Source organism: Nerophis lumbriciformis, linkage group LG09 (genome assembly GCF_033978685.3).
Source record: "Nerophis lumbriciformis linkage group LG09, RoL_Nlum_v2.1, whole genome shotgun sequence".
Classification (NCBI taxonomy): domain Eukaryota; kingdom Metazoa; phylum Chordata; class Actinopteri; order Syngnathiformes; family Syngnathidae; genus Nerophis; species Nerophis lumbriciformis.
In genome coordinates this window covers 20788877-20811408 of record NC_084556.2, presented here as the reverse complement: position 1 = coordinate 20811408, position 22532 = coordinate 20788877, and the positions used below count along the sequence as shown (strand labels likewise).

General features: G+C 39.2%; 1 protein-coding gene across 2 annotated transcripts in view; it reads right to left on the bottom strand.

Moving 5' to 3' along the window:
* Positions 1 to 22532, bottom strand: part of phldb1a (pleckstrin homology-like domain, family B, member 1a) — a 46117-nt gene that overhangs the window by 7956 nt on the left and 15629 nt on the right. The window contains exons 7-22 of one of the 2 annotated variants that reach the window (XM_061962306.1): positions 13898 to 14098; positions 13699 to 13830; positions 13488 to 13625; positions 10596 to 10724; positions 9978 to 10133; positions 9796 to 9906; positions 9635 to 9727; positions 9423 to 9527; positions 5886 to 6008; positions 5625 to 5768; positions 5335 to 5475; positions 3925 to 4041; positions 3784 to 3850; positions 3535 to 3679; positions 3303 to 3393; positions 1560 to 1706 (exon numbers count right to left, since the gene is read on the bottom strand). In XM_061962306.1, the coding sequence (XP_061818290.1) occupies positions 1560 to 1706; positions 3303 to 3393; positions 3535 to 3679; positions 3784 to 3850; positions 3925 to 4041; positions 5335 to 5475; positions 5625 to 5768; positions 5886 to 6008; positions 9423 to 9527; positions 9635 to 9727; positions 9796 to 9906; positions 9978 to 10133; positions 10596 to 10724; positions 13488 to 13625; positions 13699 to 13830; positions 13898 to 14098 (2040 nt within the window). The remainder of the gene's footprint in view (positions 1 to 1559; positions 1707 to 3302; positions 3394 to 3534; positions 3680 to 3783; positions 3851 to 3924; positions 4042 to 5334; positions 5476 to 5624; positions 5769 to 5885; positions 6009 to 9422; positions 9528 to 9634; positions 9728 to 9795; positions 9907 to 9977; positions 10134 to 10595; positions 10725 to 13487; positions 13626 to 13698; positions 13831 to 13897; positions 14099 to 22532) is intronic. The other variant, XM_061962307.1, reaches the window with a different exon arrangement.

Sequence of the window (22532 nt, the reverse complement as noted above, 5' to 3'; positions counted from 1 at the left end):
TGATGACTCTGCATAATTCTGTGTGAGTGACAGGAAGAAAAGCTTGGGTTTTCTCTGCCACCTCAGAAAAAACTTGGCTCTCCAACTACTACCATAATGACCACCATTAAAATACACTGTGTTTGAATATTTAATTAAGTGATTAGATTGAACCTGCATACCACTAGTGGCACAGCTCTGACTGGAAGTATGTGTACCACAGTTTGAGAATCACCGATCATAAGTGAGCTGAAATACTTTTGAACCAGCCAGGACTAGGGATGGGTACCGTACTAACGTGACGTAAAGAAGATTACAGTGTTTCATTTCAGTGCTAAATAATTGCAGACTCAGCAACCTGCAACAAGTGTTTGATGGTGATATTGTACCAGTAACGCCTTGTAAGTAATGCATCCAGAAAGAAGCACAACGAGTCTGACGCTCTTTTTAAACATAATTGCCGACCTGAACACAGCCACTGCATCCCTCATACCAGTTGGCATCGCAGCGCTAGCCAGTAGCCACAACAACACAACACTTTCTCATTGTGCACCAAAGACAGTTAAGGCAAGTGAGGATGCTACATTCATGAACCCCTGGAATTGTGAGTAGCAACAAGCAAGTCGTGTTGTTTGCATGTTCTCTATGTCAGTGAATCTCAAACTGTTGTACTCGTGGTAGGCGAGCTCTATCTAGTGGTACGCCAAAGAATCACTTGATTAAAGTACAGTGTTTTATTTTCCTTTATTCAAAAGCAGTGTTACAATGGCCAAAAATATAAAAAATACATGTCTAATAAAACGTCTTCCATGTTTTCAATGAATATTTAGGCCTACTATGCTGCTTTATTTTAATGTTGGTCATTATGGTGGCACTTTCAGAGCCAAGTGTTTTCTGAGGTATTACTTGGTGAAAAAAGTTTGAAAACCACTGCTTTATGTTATGTGTTGCTGCAATGATTATGACCATTTGTTTTGTATTTCTTGTTTTTGAATGTATTACTTAGTGATTTTATATAATTAAGGTATTCAAATTACTAGTCGGTTCACCTCGATTGTCACAACATTCCATAAAAAAAAAAGGGATTGTTTGTCTGTTGTTAAGTACCGGTTTGTGTGCTGTTTAAGAATGATGCTGTTTTTGAAGTACCAATTTGGTACAATTATCGGTTAAATGTAAATGAAACCCATCCATAGCCCCACAACCCCACCCCAGAAGGCACAAGACATTGATACAACGTTGATTATACAAACATGTCCTTTAAGACTGACTTACAAACAACATTGCAAAATAGTTGTATTTTTAAATTGAGACAACGTTGATTGATGTTTAAGGTTGAATCCACGTTGTTGGTTGGGAAATGACTCAATGATTCAATGGTCAAATCAACGTCACAACCTGACATTGAATAAACATTGACAACGTTGCTCTAATTCAACAAGTTCTCAACATTGATTTAATGTCTTGTGTCTGCTGGGACCCATCCCCAATTTAAAAACACTCAGGCATATTTTAAAGTACATTTCTAATTAGCGTTCCCATCCTCCTTAGATCCGCCCACCTTCCGTCCTCAGACTGACCTGGGAAAAGTGTTTCTCCCTCATCTTGACCTCCTCCTCCACCAGCCTCCTCCTGTGGGCCGTCTCATCCAGGAGCCTCCTCTCGGCCTCCTCGCGCCTCTTGCGCTCCTCCTCCAGCAGATGTCGCCGAGCATGCGCTTCCTTCTCCTGGGACCGCCAAGGAGCAGACGGGGAGAGTCAAAGCAGAGGAGAGGGTATGTTAATGGAAGGCAAATATTGCAATACAAAGTCAATGGGAGCCACAGGAGAGTTCAAGTCCCAGTCGCAGGTTTTGTCAAATATTTCCCTGCAGTCTGGGAGAAAAAGACAATTCTTTGCTGATGTAAAATTATCCTTTGCTGCTTTCACACACTTACAATATGCTACCTAGTGTCAATATGTAGAAACAAATCAAAGACTTACAATAATACTTACAACAGGATTTCAACACTTTGAGCCGATACATCATATTATTTACTTGTTAAGCTATGTTACTGATTAGGCTATGCTATGTTATTTTGTTGGACATTCTATAGTCTCTGCTATGCTATGTTGCTGAAAATGCTATGCTAAACTATGTTACTGGTTATGCTATGCTATGTTATTTTGCTGGACATGCTGTGCTATGCTACTGGAAATGTTATGTTGCTGGGCCTGGACACTGTTATGTTCCTGGTTATGCTATGCTATATTGTGTTGCTGGACATGCTATGCTATGCTAAGCTACATTATTATTATGCTAAAGTATGCTATGCTGCTGGATATGTTGCTGGACATGTTATGCCATGTTACTGGTTATGCTATGCTAAGCTACATTACTGGTTATGCTATGCTATGTTAGTTTGCTGGACATGCTATGCTATGCTACATTATTATTATGCTATGCTATTTTATTTTGCTGGACATGTTATGCTATGCTATGTTACTGGTTATGTTATGTTGCTGGATATGCTATGTTAAACTATGTTACTGATTATGTTATGCAATGTTATTTTTCTGGACATGTTATGCTATGCTATGCTATGCTATGTTATTTGGTTATGTTATGCTATTTTATTTGTCTGGACATGCTATGATATGCTATGTTATTGGGTATATGCTCTGCTATGTTGCTGAACATCGTATGCTAAGATACGTTACTGGTTTTGCTAAGCTGTTATTTTGCTGGACATTCTTTGCAAAGCTACATTACTGTTATGCTATGTTATGTTGTTTTGGTGGACATGCTATTTTATGTTGCTGAACATGCTATGCTAAGCTACATACGTTACAGGGTATGCTTTTCTATGTTGCTGGACATGCTATGTTATGTTGCTGGACATGCTATGTTATGTTGCTGGACATGCAATGCTATGCTACGTTACAGGGTATGCTTTTCTATGTTGCTGGACATGCAATGCTAAGCTACGTTACAGGGTATGCTTTTCTATGTTGCTGGACATGCAATGCTAAGCTACGTTACAGGGTATGCTTTGCTTTGCTGTGCTATGCTATACTGTAATGTCTGTGTCTTTGACCATTTTCTGCATTCCTAAGATGGTCACAATACTATGACGTGATGCATATTTTATGCTGTACAATATTACATAATTCTTTGTTATGGCGAAACTAAGTCAGCATTTATGTTATGTTATATTACCTGGTATATTGCTTTGTTATCCGTTATTTTACTTTGGGTTAGGTTATGTTATACTATGTTACATTATGGTATTCACTTCAAGGAAGCTATTCAGGACTCCTGAACTATAACTTGTGAGAGCTTACTCGGTGCTCAATGAGCCTGGCTTTCTCCTGCTGTGCTTCCTTCAACATCTTCTCCATTTCTTCCAACCTTTGGGCCTCCAATCCAGAAGCACTACAACAAAACAGAAACAATTGGGGATATATCCTGACTTGAAGAAAGAAAACTCTGTTGTTGCCATGGCACTGGAATCACTGACCCTTCTCCTGACATATAGGGTAAAATAGGGGTGTTGCCATGGAAACAGTCTCTCACCTTTCTGGGGTACATGCTGAGTTGCTCGTGGAGACGCTGGTCTCCAGGCTGTCTGAGCTCTCCAGACTCAGGGTGTCATACGCCTGTGTGCCGCCAGGTGGACAATGGTGATGCAGGATGGAGTGATGCACTGTGGGAGAAGCATCTGTAGAAGCAAAATCAGCTGTCACATGTGCACAGTGCCCTCTACTGATTACATCAAGTAATTACAGTTTGTCACATTACATATCCACATAATATTTAAAGCACCTATATTCAGCCTCCTGTAGTCCATGTCTAGTGGGTTTAACACATCTTTCAGTGCTAACTGTAAGCCCTGAGAGACAGAGAGATGCATCACAAAACCTGACATCAACCATTCTGTTTGACATGTGAATACAACATGCTAACCTTGTTGGAGGACATTTTCTGGTGTGTCACAGTGGAGGAAGACGCAGAGATAACACAGCTGACAGGAGGACACAACACTGTTTGTCCAACTTCCCCATCTGATTTGGACTTTAGTAACTGAAAGAACAGACAGACAATAAATTCTCTACCAGGCCAAATACTGTGTTAACCCAAATATATTTTCAGGACGGATTTTTATCAATGAAAAAAGTGACTGCAATAAAAGAAGATGCTGGACAGTTGTTTATATAAACCATTGGTGACCAAAGTGCGGCCCACGTGCCACAATTGGTCCACCAAGGTGTTTCGTTTTTCCTGAGTGAACTCTCCTGAAGGAATCAATAAAGTACTATCTATCTATCTATCTATCGTTCGTTTGCCCTGTCAAAGGGTGGCTTTCCAAATGTAATACACATTCATGCTGAACTCTTACAGGCTCACACAATCATCAATGGCATGTCTGCAAGGCTACCGAGTTGCCATCTAGCCAGAGTGACGGGTAGATTACTATACTATACATGGCGGTATGGGGCTACACTCTTCACTCATGGTGTTGCTGTAAGCTTAGAATTTAAGCAATTTCCCTGAGGCCTGTTGGTACATTTTCACTTTGGTCCTTGGAGACAAAAGTTTTGGGTGCACAAAAAATTGATTTACATCCAAATCGCGATTTTTATTCACCCTGATTCCAACTCGATTCATAATTTTCAAAAATCCATTTACATATATATGTATGTTTGTATATATATACGGGCCAACATTTTGGACACACCTTCTCCTCATTCAATGTGTTTTCTTTATTTTGATGACTATTTACATTGTAGATTGTCACTGAAGGCATCAAAACTATGAATGAACACATGTGGAGTTATGTACTTAACACAAAAGGTGAAATAACCGAAAACGTGTTTTATATTCTAGTTTTCTTCAAAATAGCCACTCTTTGCTCTGATTACTGCTTTGCACACTCTTGGCATTCTCTTGATGAGCTTCAAGCACACCTCTGAAGTGAAAACCCTTTCAGGTGACTACCTCTTGAAGCTCAATTGCTTTGTAAATGTCTATATCTATACAGACGTACTGTATAGCTGGGATTGGGTTGGAGTTGCTCTGTTTATTAACACTTGTGAGGTTTGTAAAAAGAGGTTTTTTCGGCCAACACTGCGTGTATAAGTCGTACTTCAGCAGCCAAGCGGAGCTTTTGTAACCTGTTTTGAAAAGGTTTTATTATTATTTATATTGTCATAAGAACCTGACTTGACTAAAAAAAATCCTTATTTGGATTTTGAGCTTATAAGTATTGGTGTTGTTTTGTCATAGATCATCACAGCCGTAAGGTTTTAGTATACTTTAACAATGCAGTACTAGGTACTTTTTCTTTTGTTAGTGCATCACCTAACATGAGTTTACCTGCCCGTGTCTGCGTGCAGAAAAAGACTTTGCAGGCAGCGGTGGAGGACTTGATTGTTGCTCTCCAGCAGCCATGATGTCCTGATACCAGCGCTCAAGGTTAATAGGAGACATTGCATTCCGGCTCAGCTCGGGCTGGCTCTGAAGTGGTGAAAAGCAGCACAGCCAAAGGACATAGAGGAAGCAGAGATAATAATGTGTGTGTAAACATCAACACGGGCCGATCATTTAGGATTAGATAGCAGAGATGAGCATTGGAAGGTAAGCAGTTCAACAGATGCAAAACAAACCTTTGCAGAAAGGAGGGAGGAACTTGGATGGCGTGTGAAGGTAGAGTCAGAGGAGGCAAGTTGGTATGATGCAATAGATGAGGAAGAGGAGTCAAGTCTCTGCATGCCAAAAATGTGGCTTAACTGACTGACCGTGATGTAGTCCTTCACATGGACACACAAGGAGAACAGGGGAAGAGCAGAAAGTGGGTAGAAAAAAAGACTCCTGGACTAATTTGACAGGTGACAGAGCGTATGTCAGAGTTCAGCCAGGCTTTCTACCTCACATGGCACAGCGTCAGCTACAGCAAGGGGTAGGCGGTGGAGTGCAGCAGGGGAAGAAGAGGAAGGATGCACAGAAGCGTTTCCATACATCTTATAGACATCACACAGCCTGAGGTACTCCTGCGTCGACAGCCAACACCACAAAGACAGACTCTGAGGATCGCTCAGCTCAACATCAGCCACAACATTAAGAACACCTGCACAAGTTAATTTAATCTGGAACAAGAGCTCTAGCTGCTTGAACAAAAACATTCATCAGGGGCCATGTTAGTGTTTGTTGTGAAGTTTTCTGGTTTACTATGGGTGACATTAGACAAAATAATATATATATTGTATATAGACCAACATTATATATGATGTAAACAATATTAAATATCCACAATCAAGTTAAATTAAAACAAAACAATAACAAGTGGCATGATCTCATGTATTATTTCCTGTCCAGCACTCATTTTTGCTTCCACTTCCTGTTCAACACACCTGTCCTAATTGCCAATTAGGATACTTCTTATGCCAGGGCTGGCGCATTTTACTTTGTACCTCAATGGGCAGCTTAACTTATCCTATGCTTCCTGTGCCTGTTTGCTTTTTTTGTGCACTTCCTTGCTGCACTAGTACTGTTTTTAACCTGCACTTAGCCTGCTGTCACTGCTGTCTAAACCAACAACACCAAACACAGACCGTAACAAACAATATAAACTTATCTTGAGTAATATTTACTATAATATGCGGTATTTAAGCTCACTATTTTGCTTTTTAAAATAATCAAATCCGATTTAAAAGGACCTGCTACTTCAATTGAAATAAAGTGTCCTGATTGATGGATGCTGACATTAGTTCTTTAATCCTGTTATTTTGTTTTTGCAGTGCAACTCACATGATCAGCACAAGTGTGGCAACATCATTTAAATCACCCTTCTACCAAATGTAATGTCACTTGATTATTGATTCTTTTTGTATTATTACTTAGATCAAATTGCAAAGTATTTCCCTACTGCAGGGTGTTTGAACTATTTTCTCTGAAAGCTGCATATTGAAAAACCTATTAAAATGTCGGCAAAAAAACAAAATGTAGAATTATCATTAATTATTAGTAACAACACTTCAGCATTTTCTACTTTATTTTTTAAAGTTTTTGCTGTTTTTTTGTCCTATTTTTGCAATATGCCACAATGTCATAATACAAACAAAACCCCCCCTCCAAAAAACCAGCCCTTTGTGTAACGCTGTGTAGTATACACCTCTGCAAACCCCAACACATACAGGGCACTTGATTCAGCAAAAAAATTAAATGACATTAACATTTGTCAGAGCTTCACACGCATTGCTATCAAAAACATGCACTTGATCAGCAAAATCTGTATTATTTATTGCTATTTTTTTGTTGTGTTTTACTTTTGTAACTGTAACGGAGCCGCTGAAGTGGCAGCGAGTTGCATCAGCTTTGTCCTTTTTAATGTATATTATGTCTTTTGTGTTCTTTGATTTTTCCCTCATGTTTTCAAGTCTTTTTACCTTATGTTTGTGGCCCCTTTATATCTGCACAGCAACAACAAAATTACCCCATTGTGAGATTAAAAAAGTCTATCCTATTGTATGCTATCCTTACAACAACACCTTCACAATGTCAACAGCAGTGGAGCATACGTTAGAAAAAACCTTGAAAAGACGCATTCTTAGTCTCCAAAATCTTGCAAGGATGAGCATATTATCCAAAACATACCACCTCATGTACTAAATATGATATTATGTACAAACCCCGTTTCCAAATGAGTTGGGAAATTGTGTTAGATGTAAATATAAACAGAATACAATGATTTGCAAATCCTTTTCAACCCATATTCAATTGAATGCACTACAAAGACAAGATATTTGATGTTCAAACTCATAAACTTATTTTTTTTTGCAAATAATAATTAATTTAGAATTTCATGGCTGCAACACGTGCCAAAGTAGTTGGGAAAGGGCATGTTCACCACTGTGTTACATGGCCTTTCCTTTTAACAACACTCAGTAAACGTTTGGGAACTGAGGAGACACATTTTTTAAGCTTCTCAGGTGGAATTCTTTCCCATTCTTGCTTGATGTACAGCTTAAGTTGTTCAACAGTCCGGGAGTCTCCGTTGTGGTATTTTAGGCTTCATAATGCGCCACACATTTTCAATGGGAGACAGGTCTGGACTACAGGCAGGCCAGTCTAGTACCTGCACTCTTTTACTATGAAGCCACGTTGATGTAACTGTAACACGTGGCTTGGCATTGTCTTGCTGAAATAAGCAGGGGCGTCCATGGTAACGTTGCTTGGATGGCAACATATGTTGCTCCAAAACCTGTATGTACCTTTCAGCATTAATGGCACCTTCACAGATGTGTAAGTTACCCATGTCTTGGGCACTTATACACCCCCATACCATCACAGATGCTGGCTTTTAACTTTGCGCCTATAACAATCCGGATGGTTCTTTTCCTCTTTGGTCCGGAGGACACGACGTCCACAGTTTCCAAAAACAATTTGAAATGTGGACTCGTCAGACCACAGAACACTTTTCCACTTTGTATCAGTCCATCTTAGATGAGCTCAGGCCCAGCGAAGCCGACGGCGTTTCTGGGTGTTGTTGATAAACGGTTTTCGCCTTGCATAGGAGAGTTTTAACTTGCAATTACAGATGTAGCGACCAACTGTAGTTACTGACAGTGGGTTTCTGAAGTGTTCCTGAGCCCATGTGGTGATATCCTTTACACACTGATGTTGCTTGTTGATGCACTACAGCCTGAGGGATCGAAGGTCACAGGCTTAGCTGCTTACGTGCAGTGATTTCTCCAGATTTTCTGAACCCTTTGATGATATTACGGACCGTAGATGGTGAAATCCCTAATTCCTTGCAATAGCTGGTTGAGAAAGGTTTTTCTTAAACTGTTCAACAATGTGTTCACGCATTTGGTGACAAAGTGGTGACCCTCGCCCCATCCTTGTTTGTGAATGACTGAGCATTTCATGGAATCAACTTTTATACCCAATCATGGCTCCCACCTGTTCCCAATTTGCCTGTTCACCTGTGGGATGTTCCAAATAAGTGTTTGATGAGCATTCCTCAACTTTATCAGTATTTATTGCCACCTTTCCCAACTTCTTTGTCACGTGTTGCTGGCATCAAATTCTAAAGTTAATGATTATTTGCAAAAAAAAAAAAGTTTATCAGTTTGAACATCAAATATCTTGTCTTTGTAGCATATTCAACTGAATATGGGTTGAAAATGATTTGCAAATCATTGTATTCCGTTTATATTTACATCTAACACAATTTCCCAACTCATATGGAAACGGGGTTTGTATAAAGGAACATCAGCTGTATTCATTGCTACAACAACTAATTGTTAACAGAAGCAGCTCTTGTTTTGGATCTCTTTAAATTGTGCAGGCGTTCCCAACATTGCGACTTGAGGATTTAGAAAGCAAACACTACATATAATATGCTAATAATAACATGCTTGGAACTCTTCATATTTGTTTTGTACTATGTGGTTTGTTTTTACCTCCTGTAGCCTAACAGGGTAGACTTTAGGGGAGTGGATGTGTGAGGTAGAGGAGGGACAAGGTTCCTCATAAACAAGGTCAGGCTCGCTGATATGGAGCAAACCCTGTTCAAAAAGCTCATCTAAGTTCACACAATAAACACGAAAGGATTGTTGTTTGTGTGTGAGCAGCTCTCCTCCACTTCAACAACCTCTCATGCACTTCTGTTTACCTCTTTCGTTTTGTTGTTGGTCTTTGGGATGCTCCTGCCACCAGCGGTCAGGGTGTGATATCTCCTCTCCAGGGCACATAACCTGTCCTGCTCCTAGAAAGAAGAACATTGCAGTGTGCATATTGTGCAGAAGTTGCAATTAGGATGTGACAAAGTAGTACCTTGTTTAATAGATGCAAGGTGGCTGTCCTTTCTTTGGCCAACCTGTCACAGTCATGAGTAGCTTGTATGCCCAGTTGCTCCACCTGAGCTTCCAGCGCAGCCATCTTCTCCTGCGAAGACACATGCATGATGTCAGTTACTGATTTACTGCAGTAGTAGTTGCTTTTCATGGACTTCCCACCTTCCTCTTGGCAACGCTGCAGTGATATTCTGCTTGCTCCTGAAGAAACTGTGAACACTGAGTCTCCTTTTTCTCCTCCAGACTGCTCTCCTCCTCCAGCTGGCAGAATTCCAATTCTTCAAACTGCTTGGTGCCGAAGTCCATAGCTTCTGCTTTCTATCCGTAAAAGTTAGGGAAGAATCAATCGAGGAGCGCTGTCCATCATTTGACATAAAAGAACCATCTGTCTGTCCTAATCCCTGTCTTTATGCGCTCACATGCACAAACGTATGTGTGTGCCTGATAATATTACTCGATTAAAGGGGATTATAATACAGTAGTATAATGCATGCAAACGTTTAGAGCTAAAGTGTTAATACGATTAATGATGTTGATGACAGCAGAAGCTAAGCAGCCGACAAAGCAAAAGCAAATCCTGCAGTATAGACATACTGTATACTTACAAAAGGTATTGACTATAAACTTTTTTTTTAAAACAACAGGCAGAAAAAGAACAGCACAAAAATCGGTCGATTTTGAGTGCTTGGAAACAGTCAGGGTTACAATGTCTACTTTCTTTGGTGTTCATTATATGGTAACTCACTGTTGCTAGCCAGTGGGCTGCGTGAGAACACTGACCCTGCTGAGCTGCTCCTGTAACTGTTCCCTTAGAGACAAGGGGCACTTATCAAACTGCCTCTTCAGCTCATTGTACTCATTCCTCTGCTTTTCCAGGACCTTCCGCTCAGCCGAGACATTAGCCCTGCCCTAAAAACACATGAAAACACACACACACACACACACACACGATTGTGTCCACGCTAGGGATGGGCATGAAACATATCACTTTTTGCAGAAGTAATTAAGCCATTAGGATTGCAATATTTGTGAGTAACCAGCAGAGTGCGACACCAATTCAGAAGATAGAAGGTAAAAAGTACAAGTACAGGTAAATCTTTGCTAAGAGAAAGTGAATGTTTGGATGGGGTCATATTATATTTTCTACAGTTAAAACACGTTCTTGTGATTTACATAACATGTAATGGAGGTTCATTGGTCTAAATTTTCCATATAATTTTTTTACAGACAGTCTTCACCTCTTCAGGATGCGTTGTTTTGTGGGCGGTCTTATTTACATGCCTTCACTTGGACTGCATCTTCTCCCCGTCATCTTGTTGTCGTTTTTAGCGCTTCAATATGGCAGATACTGGCAGATCTAAGTTCGAACTATTGCTTGTATTCCGACACGTGACTTCTTCCCGGAAGTGAAAAACTGTGGTGGTCAACCAAGCCAAGATGGCTGTTGTGCAGCAAATAGAGGGCAAGGGGCTTAGATCTTCCTGCAAAAAGCAGATGCAAGAAAAAAAATCCAACTATGCAATGGAATCTATCCTTGTACTTTATCAAAAAAAGATTTGTCGAGTAATACCAAGGATTATCCGTTGGTGGAAATCCCAACTATATCGAACTATCTTGTGCTCCACATCAAACAGAAAAGCAAGGAGGTCTACAACTTCTTTGTGTGTGACTGGGTCAAGGAAATTTGTATCAAGACACTCCGAATCCCGAATAAATATGCATCTTTTTTGCTTGGGTAAGGTTGCATTTCATGATTTTACTTTGCGTCTAAGCTGCCATGTTTGCTGCTGTTGCACGCGCCGATTACGAGTGGTGTGTTTTTCCCTGTCTTTATTGAAATATAACTATAGATGTCAACATTGTGTATGTGCTGAAAGCTTCGTTTATGATTGCTGCCTTTGGTAAAAGCTTAACTCTTTTAAGTTTGGCTCATTGTTTTTCGTAAAATATTGTACTTTTCCGCCCTTCTTGATTACCGCTCGAGGAACTCTGAAAAAACGTTTATCCTTTTTGCGATTTGAACGGTTCGTACAGCCGAAATCAACGTAAGTATAGAGGATTTTTCTTTGAGAAAGACTATATGGCGCCAAGTACCTATTGACAACAGACGCTGGCCTGACCACATTTTGTAAATCCAAGTAATGGACGCTACTTTGTATTAGAAATGGCAACAGCCGAGGATGCATGTGCATGTACGAGCCAGTCTGCCCCACAACAAGGTAAAACTTTCCGGTAAAACTTTACCATATATGGAGATATCCGCTGACGTCACAAGACAGACCAAATTCTAAACGGCTCATTTGGATGAAGTGAAAAGGAAGGCAAGATTACTTTATAAATATTTCTGCAATACCTCCACGGTTAGATTTCAAATTTTCGGGACTTATGCAAAACTAAAATACACAAAAACAGGTACCAATCGGTCAGAAAACATACAGTTCTCTCCAAAATGCTAGTTGTCATCACTAACTTTGTCGCTTCTTCAAAGCAGTCATTGTGTCGTAATAAATGAGTAAATAGAACAGCGATACTGGTGTTAGCATTGTTCCATTTTACATATTATAAGGGGAGTATATTTTAATATAGTATAATATCCGCACAGTGTGAATCAAAATAATGTTCATCCAGCACCATACCTGTTAACATTTGAAATGAAGGGTAATTTCCCCAAAAATAACGGGGGCCTCAGCAGAGGTTTTTTTCTTTATTTAAGATAAAATACGGTATAAATATGCAAATGATTGTTGAAATACGGTTAAAAAAAAACAGGAAAGGAAAAGTGCGGAGAAAGAAGGGTACAGAAAATGGGATATTCAACTCATGGTGCCGAGTAGACTAGCTATCTTTATGATAAAGACCTAATAAACTACATTGTAGTTATTGTAATAAAGATTATTTTGGAGGTTAGTGTTATGTAGAATAAAAAGTGCAATATATATGCAATATTAACTATAGTAGGAAGTCAACAGATTGAGGTTCCTCAAGTTGACCGAGTTAGTGTGTCGCTGTGTGTGCAAAGCAGAAGCTTTTAACTTTGACATATATGTTTACTGTCAGGAGTTGACATATTCATATTTGTCAATAACAATAAATAAAGGATAGACTAAAGTTTCGATGAGCTCATGGTCTGTCGTTTTACCATTCTGTACTACCCTTTAGATTGTTGTTTTAAGTTGGACAAATATTATTAAAGACTGTCTTAAAATGTTTTCAAAATTACAATAATATACATTATTTAATTATAATAATACTTTTTTTAAAGAAGCAATTTTCCAGGAAATATGTTCAAAAGCCCATCCCTAGTCTACACACGTCAATCAGAGAAAACTTGAAAAAAAAAAAGACAACTCAAAGTCATGCAACCAAGCATTTTTCTCCAATAAAGTTAAAGGTATTGTTAGAGGTTGAAATGCATTATTAATATTATTTATGGCATGAAACAAAATAAAAGCTCAATCAGGTTGGAATAAGCAGTTTAGTGTCAGTCAAATTAGTTTTAAGCGTGTGAGAAAGATTTCAAATGAACAAAAGCAAGAATGTGTTGCATGTTACAAAGGCCCTCAGCCACTACACAAGCCACCAGTTAAAACCTGAGGAAGTCCGTATGTTTTTGGCACATTCACGTGCATTGTGTGTTTTAATTCTGCACAATGTGTCTGTGTAAGTGCAAACCTTGTCCTTCTCCCTTTGTGTGGCCGTGTTCAACTGGCTGACTTTGAGGTGCAGCTGAGCGATGAGCTCTCGTTCGGCCTCCACTTGCTCCTGCTCGGCCTGCCTCTCAGCCTGCAGCAGAGCCTGCTCCATCTCCACCTGAGAGAACGGACAAAAACTCAAAATGTGCAAAACATCTTGCAAAGAAAGTTGTATGAAAAACACCACTGACCTCTTGCTTGGTCTCTTTAAGCTGTTCTTCCAGCTCGCAGACTCTGTGCCTCAGGTCATCCACTCTGGCCAATATCTTACTCCTCTCCTCCTCAAGGTGCATCTGGTCCTGACCAGCTGCCACCTCCTCACACTGATTTGATAAAAACTGTTATAAAATACCTGGAGGGAGCAGAAGACGTGTGATGGACAGAACTCACCTCTTGATGAGTGCTCTCTGTGCTGCTCGACTCCTCGGCCTGCCTCTCCTCCTCGTTCTCCTTCATCCGCTGCATCTCTCCTCCTTCACCTCGAGCGCCCCTCAGCAGTCCGCACCTCACCACCTCTGCCAGCTCCATGGCGTTCTCCTCGTTGTTATACCCCGCACACAGATTCAGGATGGTCTCCAGCCTCTGTCTCTCCTATAGAAGAGAGGGGGATACATCAATATACTGTACACAGTGGTGTGCCGTCAGGGCCAGCAAGGCCTTCTCTGCTGGCCTAACATAACCAGAAATCATGATCATAGTTAAAGATAAAAAAAATAAATAATTTACTGTCCCTAAATATCTAAAAGTATTCATATTCTCTTCATGTCATATTATGCTTGTTCCAGTGCTGTTGTTTTTAGTTTTAGTTTGTACCCAATCAGAATTCAGCTAGCTTATATTCCCATGCTGTACCAAATCTCCTAGAGCAGTGTTTTTCAACCACTGTGCCGTGAGATACCATCTGGTGTGCCGCGGGACATTATGTAATTTCACCTATTTGGGTTAAAAATATTTTTTGCAAACCAGTAATTATAGTTTGAAAATTATGTGTTGTTGTTGAGTGTCGGTGCTGTCTAGAGCTATGTAGAGTAACCGTGTAAAACTCTTCCATATCAGTAGGTGGCAGCAGGTAGCTAATTGCTTCGTAGATGTCGGAAACAGTGGGAGGCAGTGTGCAGGTAAAAAAGGTATCTAATGCTTAAACCAAAAATAAACAAAAGGTGAGTGCCCCTAAGAAAAGGCATTGAAGCTTAGGGAAGGCTATGCAGAACAAAACTAAAACTGAACTGGCTACAAGTCAACAAAAACAGAATGCTGGACGACCGCAAAGACTTACTGTGGAGCAAAGACAATCTACATCCGAACATGACATGACAATCAACAATGTCCCCACAAAGAAGGCTAAAAACAACTGAAATATTCTTGACTGCTAAAACAAAGTAGATGCAGGAAATATCGCTCAAAGGAAAACATGAAACTGCTACAGGAAAATACCAAAACAAGAGAAAAAGCCACCAAAATAGGAGCACAAGACAAGAACTAAAACCCTACACACAGGAAAACAGCAAAAAAAAGTCAAAATAAGTCAGGGTGTGATGTGACAGGTGGTGACAGTACACCTACTTTGAGACAAGAGCTATAGCGATGCATGCTTGGTTATGGTTTAAAGTCATATCCAACAATTGTGACAACGACTTTTTACTGTCAACTGAGTTTCGTTTTTTAATGATTTCTGCTGGTGGTGTGCCTCCGCATTTGTGCCTTGGCTCAAAAAAGGTTGAAAAACACGGTCCTAAAGGCCTTCGGAATCAACAATGCGGGCGAACGGGGACGTACAGTGACAGACAGTTGCGATAGCCAATCAGATCACGAGTTGTTGTCAGTAAGGCCTCCTAGATGGCCTCACGTTGAACGTGACATTTACGTGTCCAGTGTAGGAAACGCAGGGACCGCCATTGACTGTATATATATATATATATATATATATATATATATATATATATATATATATATATATATATATATATATATATATATATATATATATATGTCTTAATAAGGTTATCCAAAAAATAGTGCTCGATACCGTAGTAGAGCGCAATATATGTATGTGTGGGAAAAAAAATCACAAGACTATTTCATCTCTACAGGCCTGTTTCATGAGGGGGGTACCCTCAATCATCAGGAGATTTTAATGGGAGCATTCGCATACCATGGTTTATATAGGGCACAGAGTGGGTGGGTACAGGCTGGCCTAGGGGCGTGGTGATTGGCTCATGTGTTACCTAGGAGGTGTTTCCGTCTATGGCGGCATGCTGTGACAATTTCGCTGCGCTTGTTGAGGGATGCCAGGTCTGGACGGTAAATAATAAACAGTTTCTCTTTCAAGCATAGGTTGCATCTTTTATTACCACTATTGTAAGGTGTGCTGGATGCAAGAATTTGCCATGTTATTGAATATTCAACATTATTGTCTTTGAGGTCCCAAATGTGTTTGCTGAGTTCTGTGGTATTTCGCAGGTTTTTGTTCCTGAAAGAAGCCTTGTGATTGTTCCATCTGGTTTTGAATTCTCCCTCGGTTAATCCTACATATGTGTCGGATGTGTTAATGTCCTTGCGTATTACCTTAGATTGGTAGACAACTGATGTTTGTAAGCATCCCCCGTTGAGAGGGCAATCAGGTTTCTTTCGACAGTTACAGTCTTTGTTGGTTTTGGAGTCGCTCTGTCTGGGGGCCGACGGCTCATTTGCAATTGTTTTGTTGTGGTTTGAGATGATTTGTCGTATATTGTTCATGCAGCTGTAGCTCAATTTAATGTTGTTCTTGTTGAATACTTTTCTTAGGGTGTTGTCTTTGGGAAAGTGTTTGTCAATCAGATTGAGGAATTTGTGTCCAATGTTAGTTGAGACGTTTTTGCTGTATGGGGGGTTGTACCAGATGATGTCGTTTCGTTTTCTGTTCTTTTTTGGCTGGTTTCCTGGCGTGGGTTCATAGGTGAGGGTGAAATTGTACCCGCTTTCATCAAGGGCTTTTTGGTACGGGGGGGGGTTGCTTGGTCAAATTCAGCTTTGCTAGATGACAGCATCGATAGCCTTTTATTGATTCCGGTAGGTATTCTTTTCGTGGTGGTGGGTGGGTGGTTGCTGTCATGGTGCACGTATTGGAGTGTTGTGTTGGGTTTCGTGAATGGTTGGTAGCTGTTATTTCTCAGGTTGAAAGTGACGTCAAGGAAGTTGACGGTTTGCTTGTTGGCTTCAATCGTGATCCGTAGGCCGTTCTCTTTGAAAATTTGGCATATGCGCTTCTTGGTATTCTCGCTGCTCCTTGGCGAGGCGCGACACACTGCCAGTCCGTCATCGCTAGCCTCAATCTGAACCTTGGTATTTACCGTGATGACGGACTGGCAGTGTGTCGCGCCTCGCCAAGGAGCAGCGAGAATACCAAGAAGCGCATATGCCAAATTTTCAAAGAGAACGGCCTACGGATCACGATTGAAGCCAACAAGCAAACCGTCAACTTCCTTGACGTCACTTTCAACCTGAGAAATAACAGCTACCAACCATTCACGAAACCCAACACAACACTCCAATACGTGCACCATGACAGCAACCACCCACCCACCACCACGAAAAGAATACCTACCGGAATCAATAAAAGGCTATCGATGCTGTCATCTAGCAAAGCTGAATTTGACCAAGCAACCCCCCCGTACCAAAAAGCCCTTGATGAAAGCGGGTACAATTTCACCCTCACCTATGAACCCACGCCAGGAAACCAGCCAAAAAAGAACAGAAAATGAAACGACATCATCTGGTACAACCCCCCATACAGCAAAAACGTCTCAACTAACATTGGACACAAATTCCTCAATCTGATTGACAAACACTTTCCCAAAGACAACACCCTAAGAAAAGTATTCAACAAGAACAACATTAAATTGAGCTACAGCTGCATGAACAATATACGACAAATCATCTCAAACCACAACAAAACAATTGCAAATGAGCCGTCGGCCCCCAGACAGAGCGACTCCAAAACCAACAAAGACTGTAACTGTCGAAAGAAACCTGATTGCCCTCTTAACGGGGGATGCTTACAAACATCAGTTGTCTACCAATCTAAGGTAATACGCAAGGACATTAACACATCCGACACATATGTAGGATTAACCGAGGGAGAATTCAAAACCAGATGGAACAATCACAAGGATTCTTTCAGGAACAAAAACCTGCGAAATACCACAGAACTCAGCAAACACATTTGGGAACTCAAAGACAATAATGTTGAATATTCAATAACATGGCAAATTCTTGCATCCAGCACACCTTACAATAGTGGTAATAAAAGATGCAACCTATACTTGAAAGAGAAACTGTTTATTATTTACCGTCCAGACCTGGCATCCCTCAACAAGCGCAGCGAAATTGTCACAGCATGCCGCCATAGACGGAAACACCTCCTAGGTAACACATGAGCCAATCACCACGCCCCTAGGCCAGCCTGTACCCACCCACTCTGTGCCCTATATAAACCATTGTATGCGAATGCTCCCATTAAAATCTCCTGATGATTGAGGGTACCCCCCCTCATGAAACAGGCCTGTAGAGATGAAATAGTCTTGTGATTTTTTTTCCCACACATACATATATATATATATATATATATATATATATATATATATATATATATATATATATAAATAATTGGCCCTAGTGTGTGAATGTGAGTGTGAATGTTGTCTGTCTATCTGTGTTGGCCCTGCGATGAGGTGGCCGCCTTCCGCCCGATTGTAGTTGAGATAGACTCCAGCGCCCCCCGCGACCCCGAAGGGAATAAGCGGTAGAAAATGGATGGATGGATGGATATATATATATATATATATATATATATATATATATATATATATATATATATATATATATATATATATATATATATATATATATATATATATATATATATATATATATATATATATATATATATATATATATATATATATATATATATATATATATATATATATATATATATATATATATATATATATATATATATATATATATATATATATATATATATATATATATATATATATATATATATATATATATATATATATATATATATATCCACAGCCGCAGCGCCTGGACGGCTGGAACCTGATAGCAGGAGACCCAAAGACAATGTGTTTAGTACCAGGAGTGGGGGACATAGTTAAACCAGACTTTGGTTAGGTTGCTAAGAAGAAATGTATTGGATTGCACTATTTGGGGGGGTTCAGTTCATTCAATTGCTGTGATGAGGTGGTGACTTGTCCAGGGTGCACCCCGTCTTCCACCCAAATGCAGCTGAGCGACTCCAAAAGGGACAAGAGGTAGAAAATGGATGGATGGCTGGAGTTCATTCAATTGTTCTTTTTCTTCATTTTGTAATTATGTAATCACCAGGGATGGAACCATAAGTAAAGATCGAATAATTCACTATTAGTATATAAGTACAGTAGTAGTATTAGTATATCATCCATTCACTTTCTATACTGCTTGTCTTCTTTAGGAATGGGCGATATGGCCGATCAAATCTATTTCACAATATATTTTGCAGCCTCCTGATATATATCACAATACATTATTTGGCAATTAAATGATAATAGATCTATTTCACAATGTGTTAAAAGGCTGCTGATTTGGCTGCTGACGTATGCGGTAACATAGTGCATCATTTCCGGTTGTGTTATTTTCTCAAAATTGTATACAATAAAAAGTTGTTTATCGCTGTTAATTGGTTTCGTACATGACCGCAATAAATGTATTTCAGCGAAGTAGAAATCATCAAAGGGGCCCAATTATGCAAAACCAACTTTTCTTACCTATTGGTACTTGTTTTTGAGGATTTCGGATCTGCATCTGTCTTGAAATTTTGAAATTACACCATGGAGGGATGGCGGAGATATTTAAAAAACAATCTTGCCTAACTTCCTCCAAACGAGCCGTTTGGAATTTTCTCCAAGCGTGACGTCAGCGGACAATCCATATGAGCTTTACCCAAAGTGCTTGTAGTCCGGCATTGTAGTCAAAAGAGCCTCGATTTCCTCTATCTTCTTGTTGTGCGACAGACTGGCTTGTACATGCACATGCATCCTGTGCTGTTGACATTTCTAATACAAGAAGGTGTATAGTTCTAACTTATATCTGTCAGTAACCTCGCTATGGAAGAGCTAAAAACTACAACACAGATGGCATGGAGAAGTGGACACACCAAATAAAACTGCCCACAAAAACTGTGCATCCTGAAGAGTAGGTCAGACAGCAGTCTGTAACGGTCTGTAAAACATATTCTCTGCAAAATGGTGTCTAAAGAACCACCATTACATGTTATGTAGACCGCAAGGAAGTGTTTTAAATGTGGAAACAAATTATGATCATAGGACCCCTTTAATTAGAAATCTGATATTTACATAGATGTAGCATCATAAAAAATCTGTTTACTACCTTCTAAATAAATTTTTCAACATTATGAGAGCCCTCTAGACATGAAATACCACCTCTAGTCACCTTTACACTCTTAAACCATGACCCAATCAGTGGCCATGATACTGATTGGTTTGGTCTCTTCTAGAGGCCAATACTACTGTAGTATTGATATTTTCAGTTCATTCAAAATACTGAATTTAGGGCAGAAAATGTTGTAAATTATGCTCAGAATTTATTTATTTTTAATTGAAGCGCGATGCAATATTAATCTACTTGCTAATTTAACATTAATATCTAGTTACTTTCTGATTGGTTCTATTTACACTTCCATTGAAATGCAAAGTCATTCTAATGTTGATGCTGATACTTATCATGTTAAACTCATTGAATGATTACATTTTTGATCACAACTTTTAATCAGAGAAATAAGCTGTAATTGTGTGAATTGCTTATCATACGGTATGGAAGTTATTTTTCTGTCAGCAATAGTATAGACGTTCTTATTATGAGTTTATATTACAAATCAAGGTAACAGTGAAAATGTGGACTGGACTTTCAGTATAGTAATGGGGCGTTACGTATGGAACGGATTGGATAATAAGCGCTGACAAATGGTCTTCAAATTATTTATAATTATAGGTTATATTATTACTTATTTAAACTCATATTTCTGCACATTTATATAGATTTTTTTCTGCATTTAAAAAAAACAAATGAAATAAAATTAAAAAAATCCCACCAAATTATTTATGGAGGTTTAAGAATATTTAAGGAGGGCTGAATCTCCCTATAATAGGCCTAACAACGCCAATGGGGGTTAGCATATCCTCCTACGGTATGTCGTGTAGCATATTTAGTTGGTCCTCAACCTCCAGTGATAATGCTACTTGTAAGAGACTTAGTTTGATTGGCGCAAGAATTACTGACTTTTAAGTGGGTTCGCACTGTGAAGGGACGTTAGCCGCCAGCGCGGACGCTACATTGCGTTGAGGACGCGTTCTCCCTCTCAAATTTGTGGGACACCACTAGAATGTGTCATCAACATGCATTACCATAATATGACGATGGTATTAAAACCTCCATCAACAGCCATATTTGTATCATTAATATCGTATATCATCTATTTAACCAACAGTCACGTGTGAGCTGGAGTTTGGGTGAGAGTTGGGGACAAAGTGGATTGGTCAGCAGCCAATCACAGGGCACATACTGTATATATATATATATATAGTACAAGCAACTATTTACCGGCACACCTATGGATAATTTAGAGTGTAAATTTGAGGTTAATTTGAGAGTCACCAGCCAATCACTGGGCACATATATATATATATATATATATATATATATATATATATATATATATATATACATATATATATATATATATATATATATATATATACATATATATATATATATACATATATGATGCTGCACAGTGGAAGAATGGTTAGAATGTTGGCCTCACAGTCAGGAAGTTGAGAGTTTGGATCTCTTTTTGGCATTTAAACTCTAAATTGTCCATAGGTGTGCCGGTAAATAGTTGCTTGTTTTATATATATATATATATATATATATATATATATATATATATATATATATATATATATATATATATATATATACACATACATAGGCACACCTATGGACAATTTAGAGTTTAAATTGGAGGCTAATTGGAGAGTCTCCAATTAACCGAGCATGCATGTTTTTGGATGCGAGAAGACGTCTGAGTTCCTGGAGAAAACTCACGCACACACCGGGAGAACATACAAACTCCACAAATGCCAAAAAGAGATCCAAACTCTCAACTTCCTGACTGTGAGGCCAACATTCTAACCATTCTCCCACCGTGCAGCATTATCAGTATCATTTTTTGCAGTTTGTAATGTCTATAATACGGACATCTTTAATACTACCCGAAGGGACAAACTCTCATCACTGGGAACAATTCAATGCTTTCATTCACCAAAATAAGAGCAGAATGTATAATTATCATTCCCAGTTGAACACAAATTAAGAGTTAGAGCAAAAAAACAACTGGGCCTGCAAAACAAACACTGCTACTTTTAGCTGGTATTTTAAATGCTGCAGGTTGCTCACCACAAAGTGCAAAGCAAAATTATAGTTCAGAGTGCCGTAGTTCTGTTGTGGTCCTCAACTTCCTGATGAAAAGTGATACAATTACAGCTGAAACTCCCTGGGTGAACTTCAGAGTATGGAGCTTACTTGCAATAAATGTTAAGTAAACAGGCCGTAAAGATACACAGCTGTTTGGATTCAATAGCTCGTAACATTTAGCTGTCGTTTGAAAAAATGTGCATTGAAAGAGCAGAAATATGCACGTACCCTGTTGTAATACGTCTAAAGTTAACTTTTCTACTCTGTCATGCACTTTTTTCCTTGCAGTGACCTTTCCTTTTATCAAGCAGTAAAGTGCAACATGAAACTTTTTATGGCTCAGAATTTGGGAGGAAATCCTCTCTTTGTCCTTTATGGTCTGTAAGTTTACCCAGTAATATATATGTCCATTTCATAGCTGCTTTATCAACAAGGTTATTCTGTTTATAACAGCTACATTATTATTGGACAATTTTTATCAATTTAA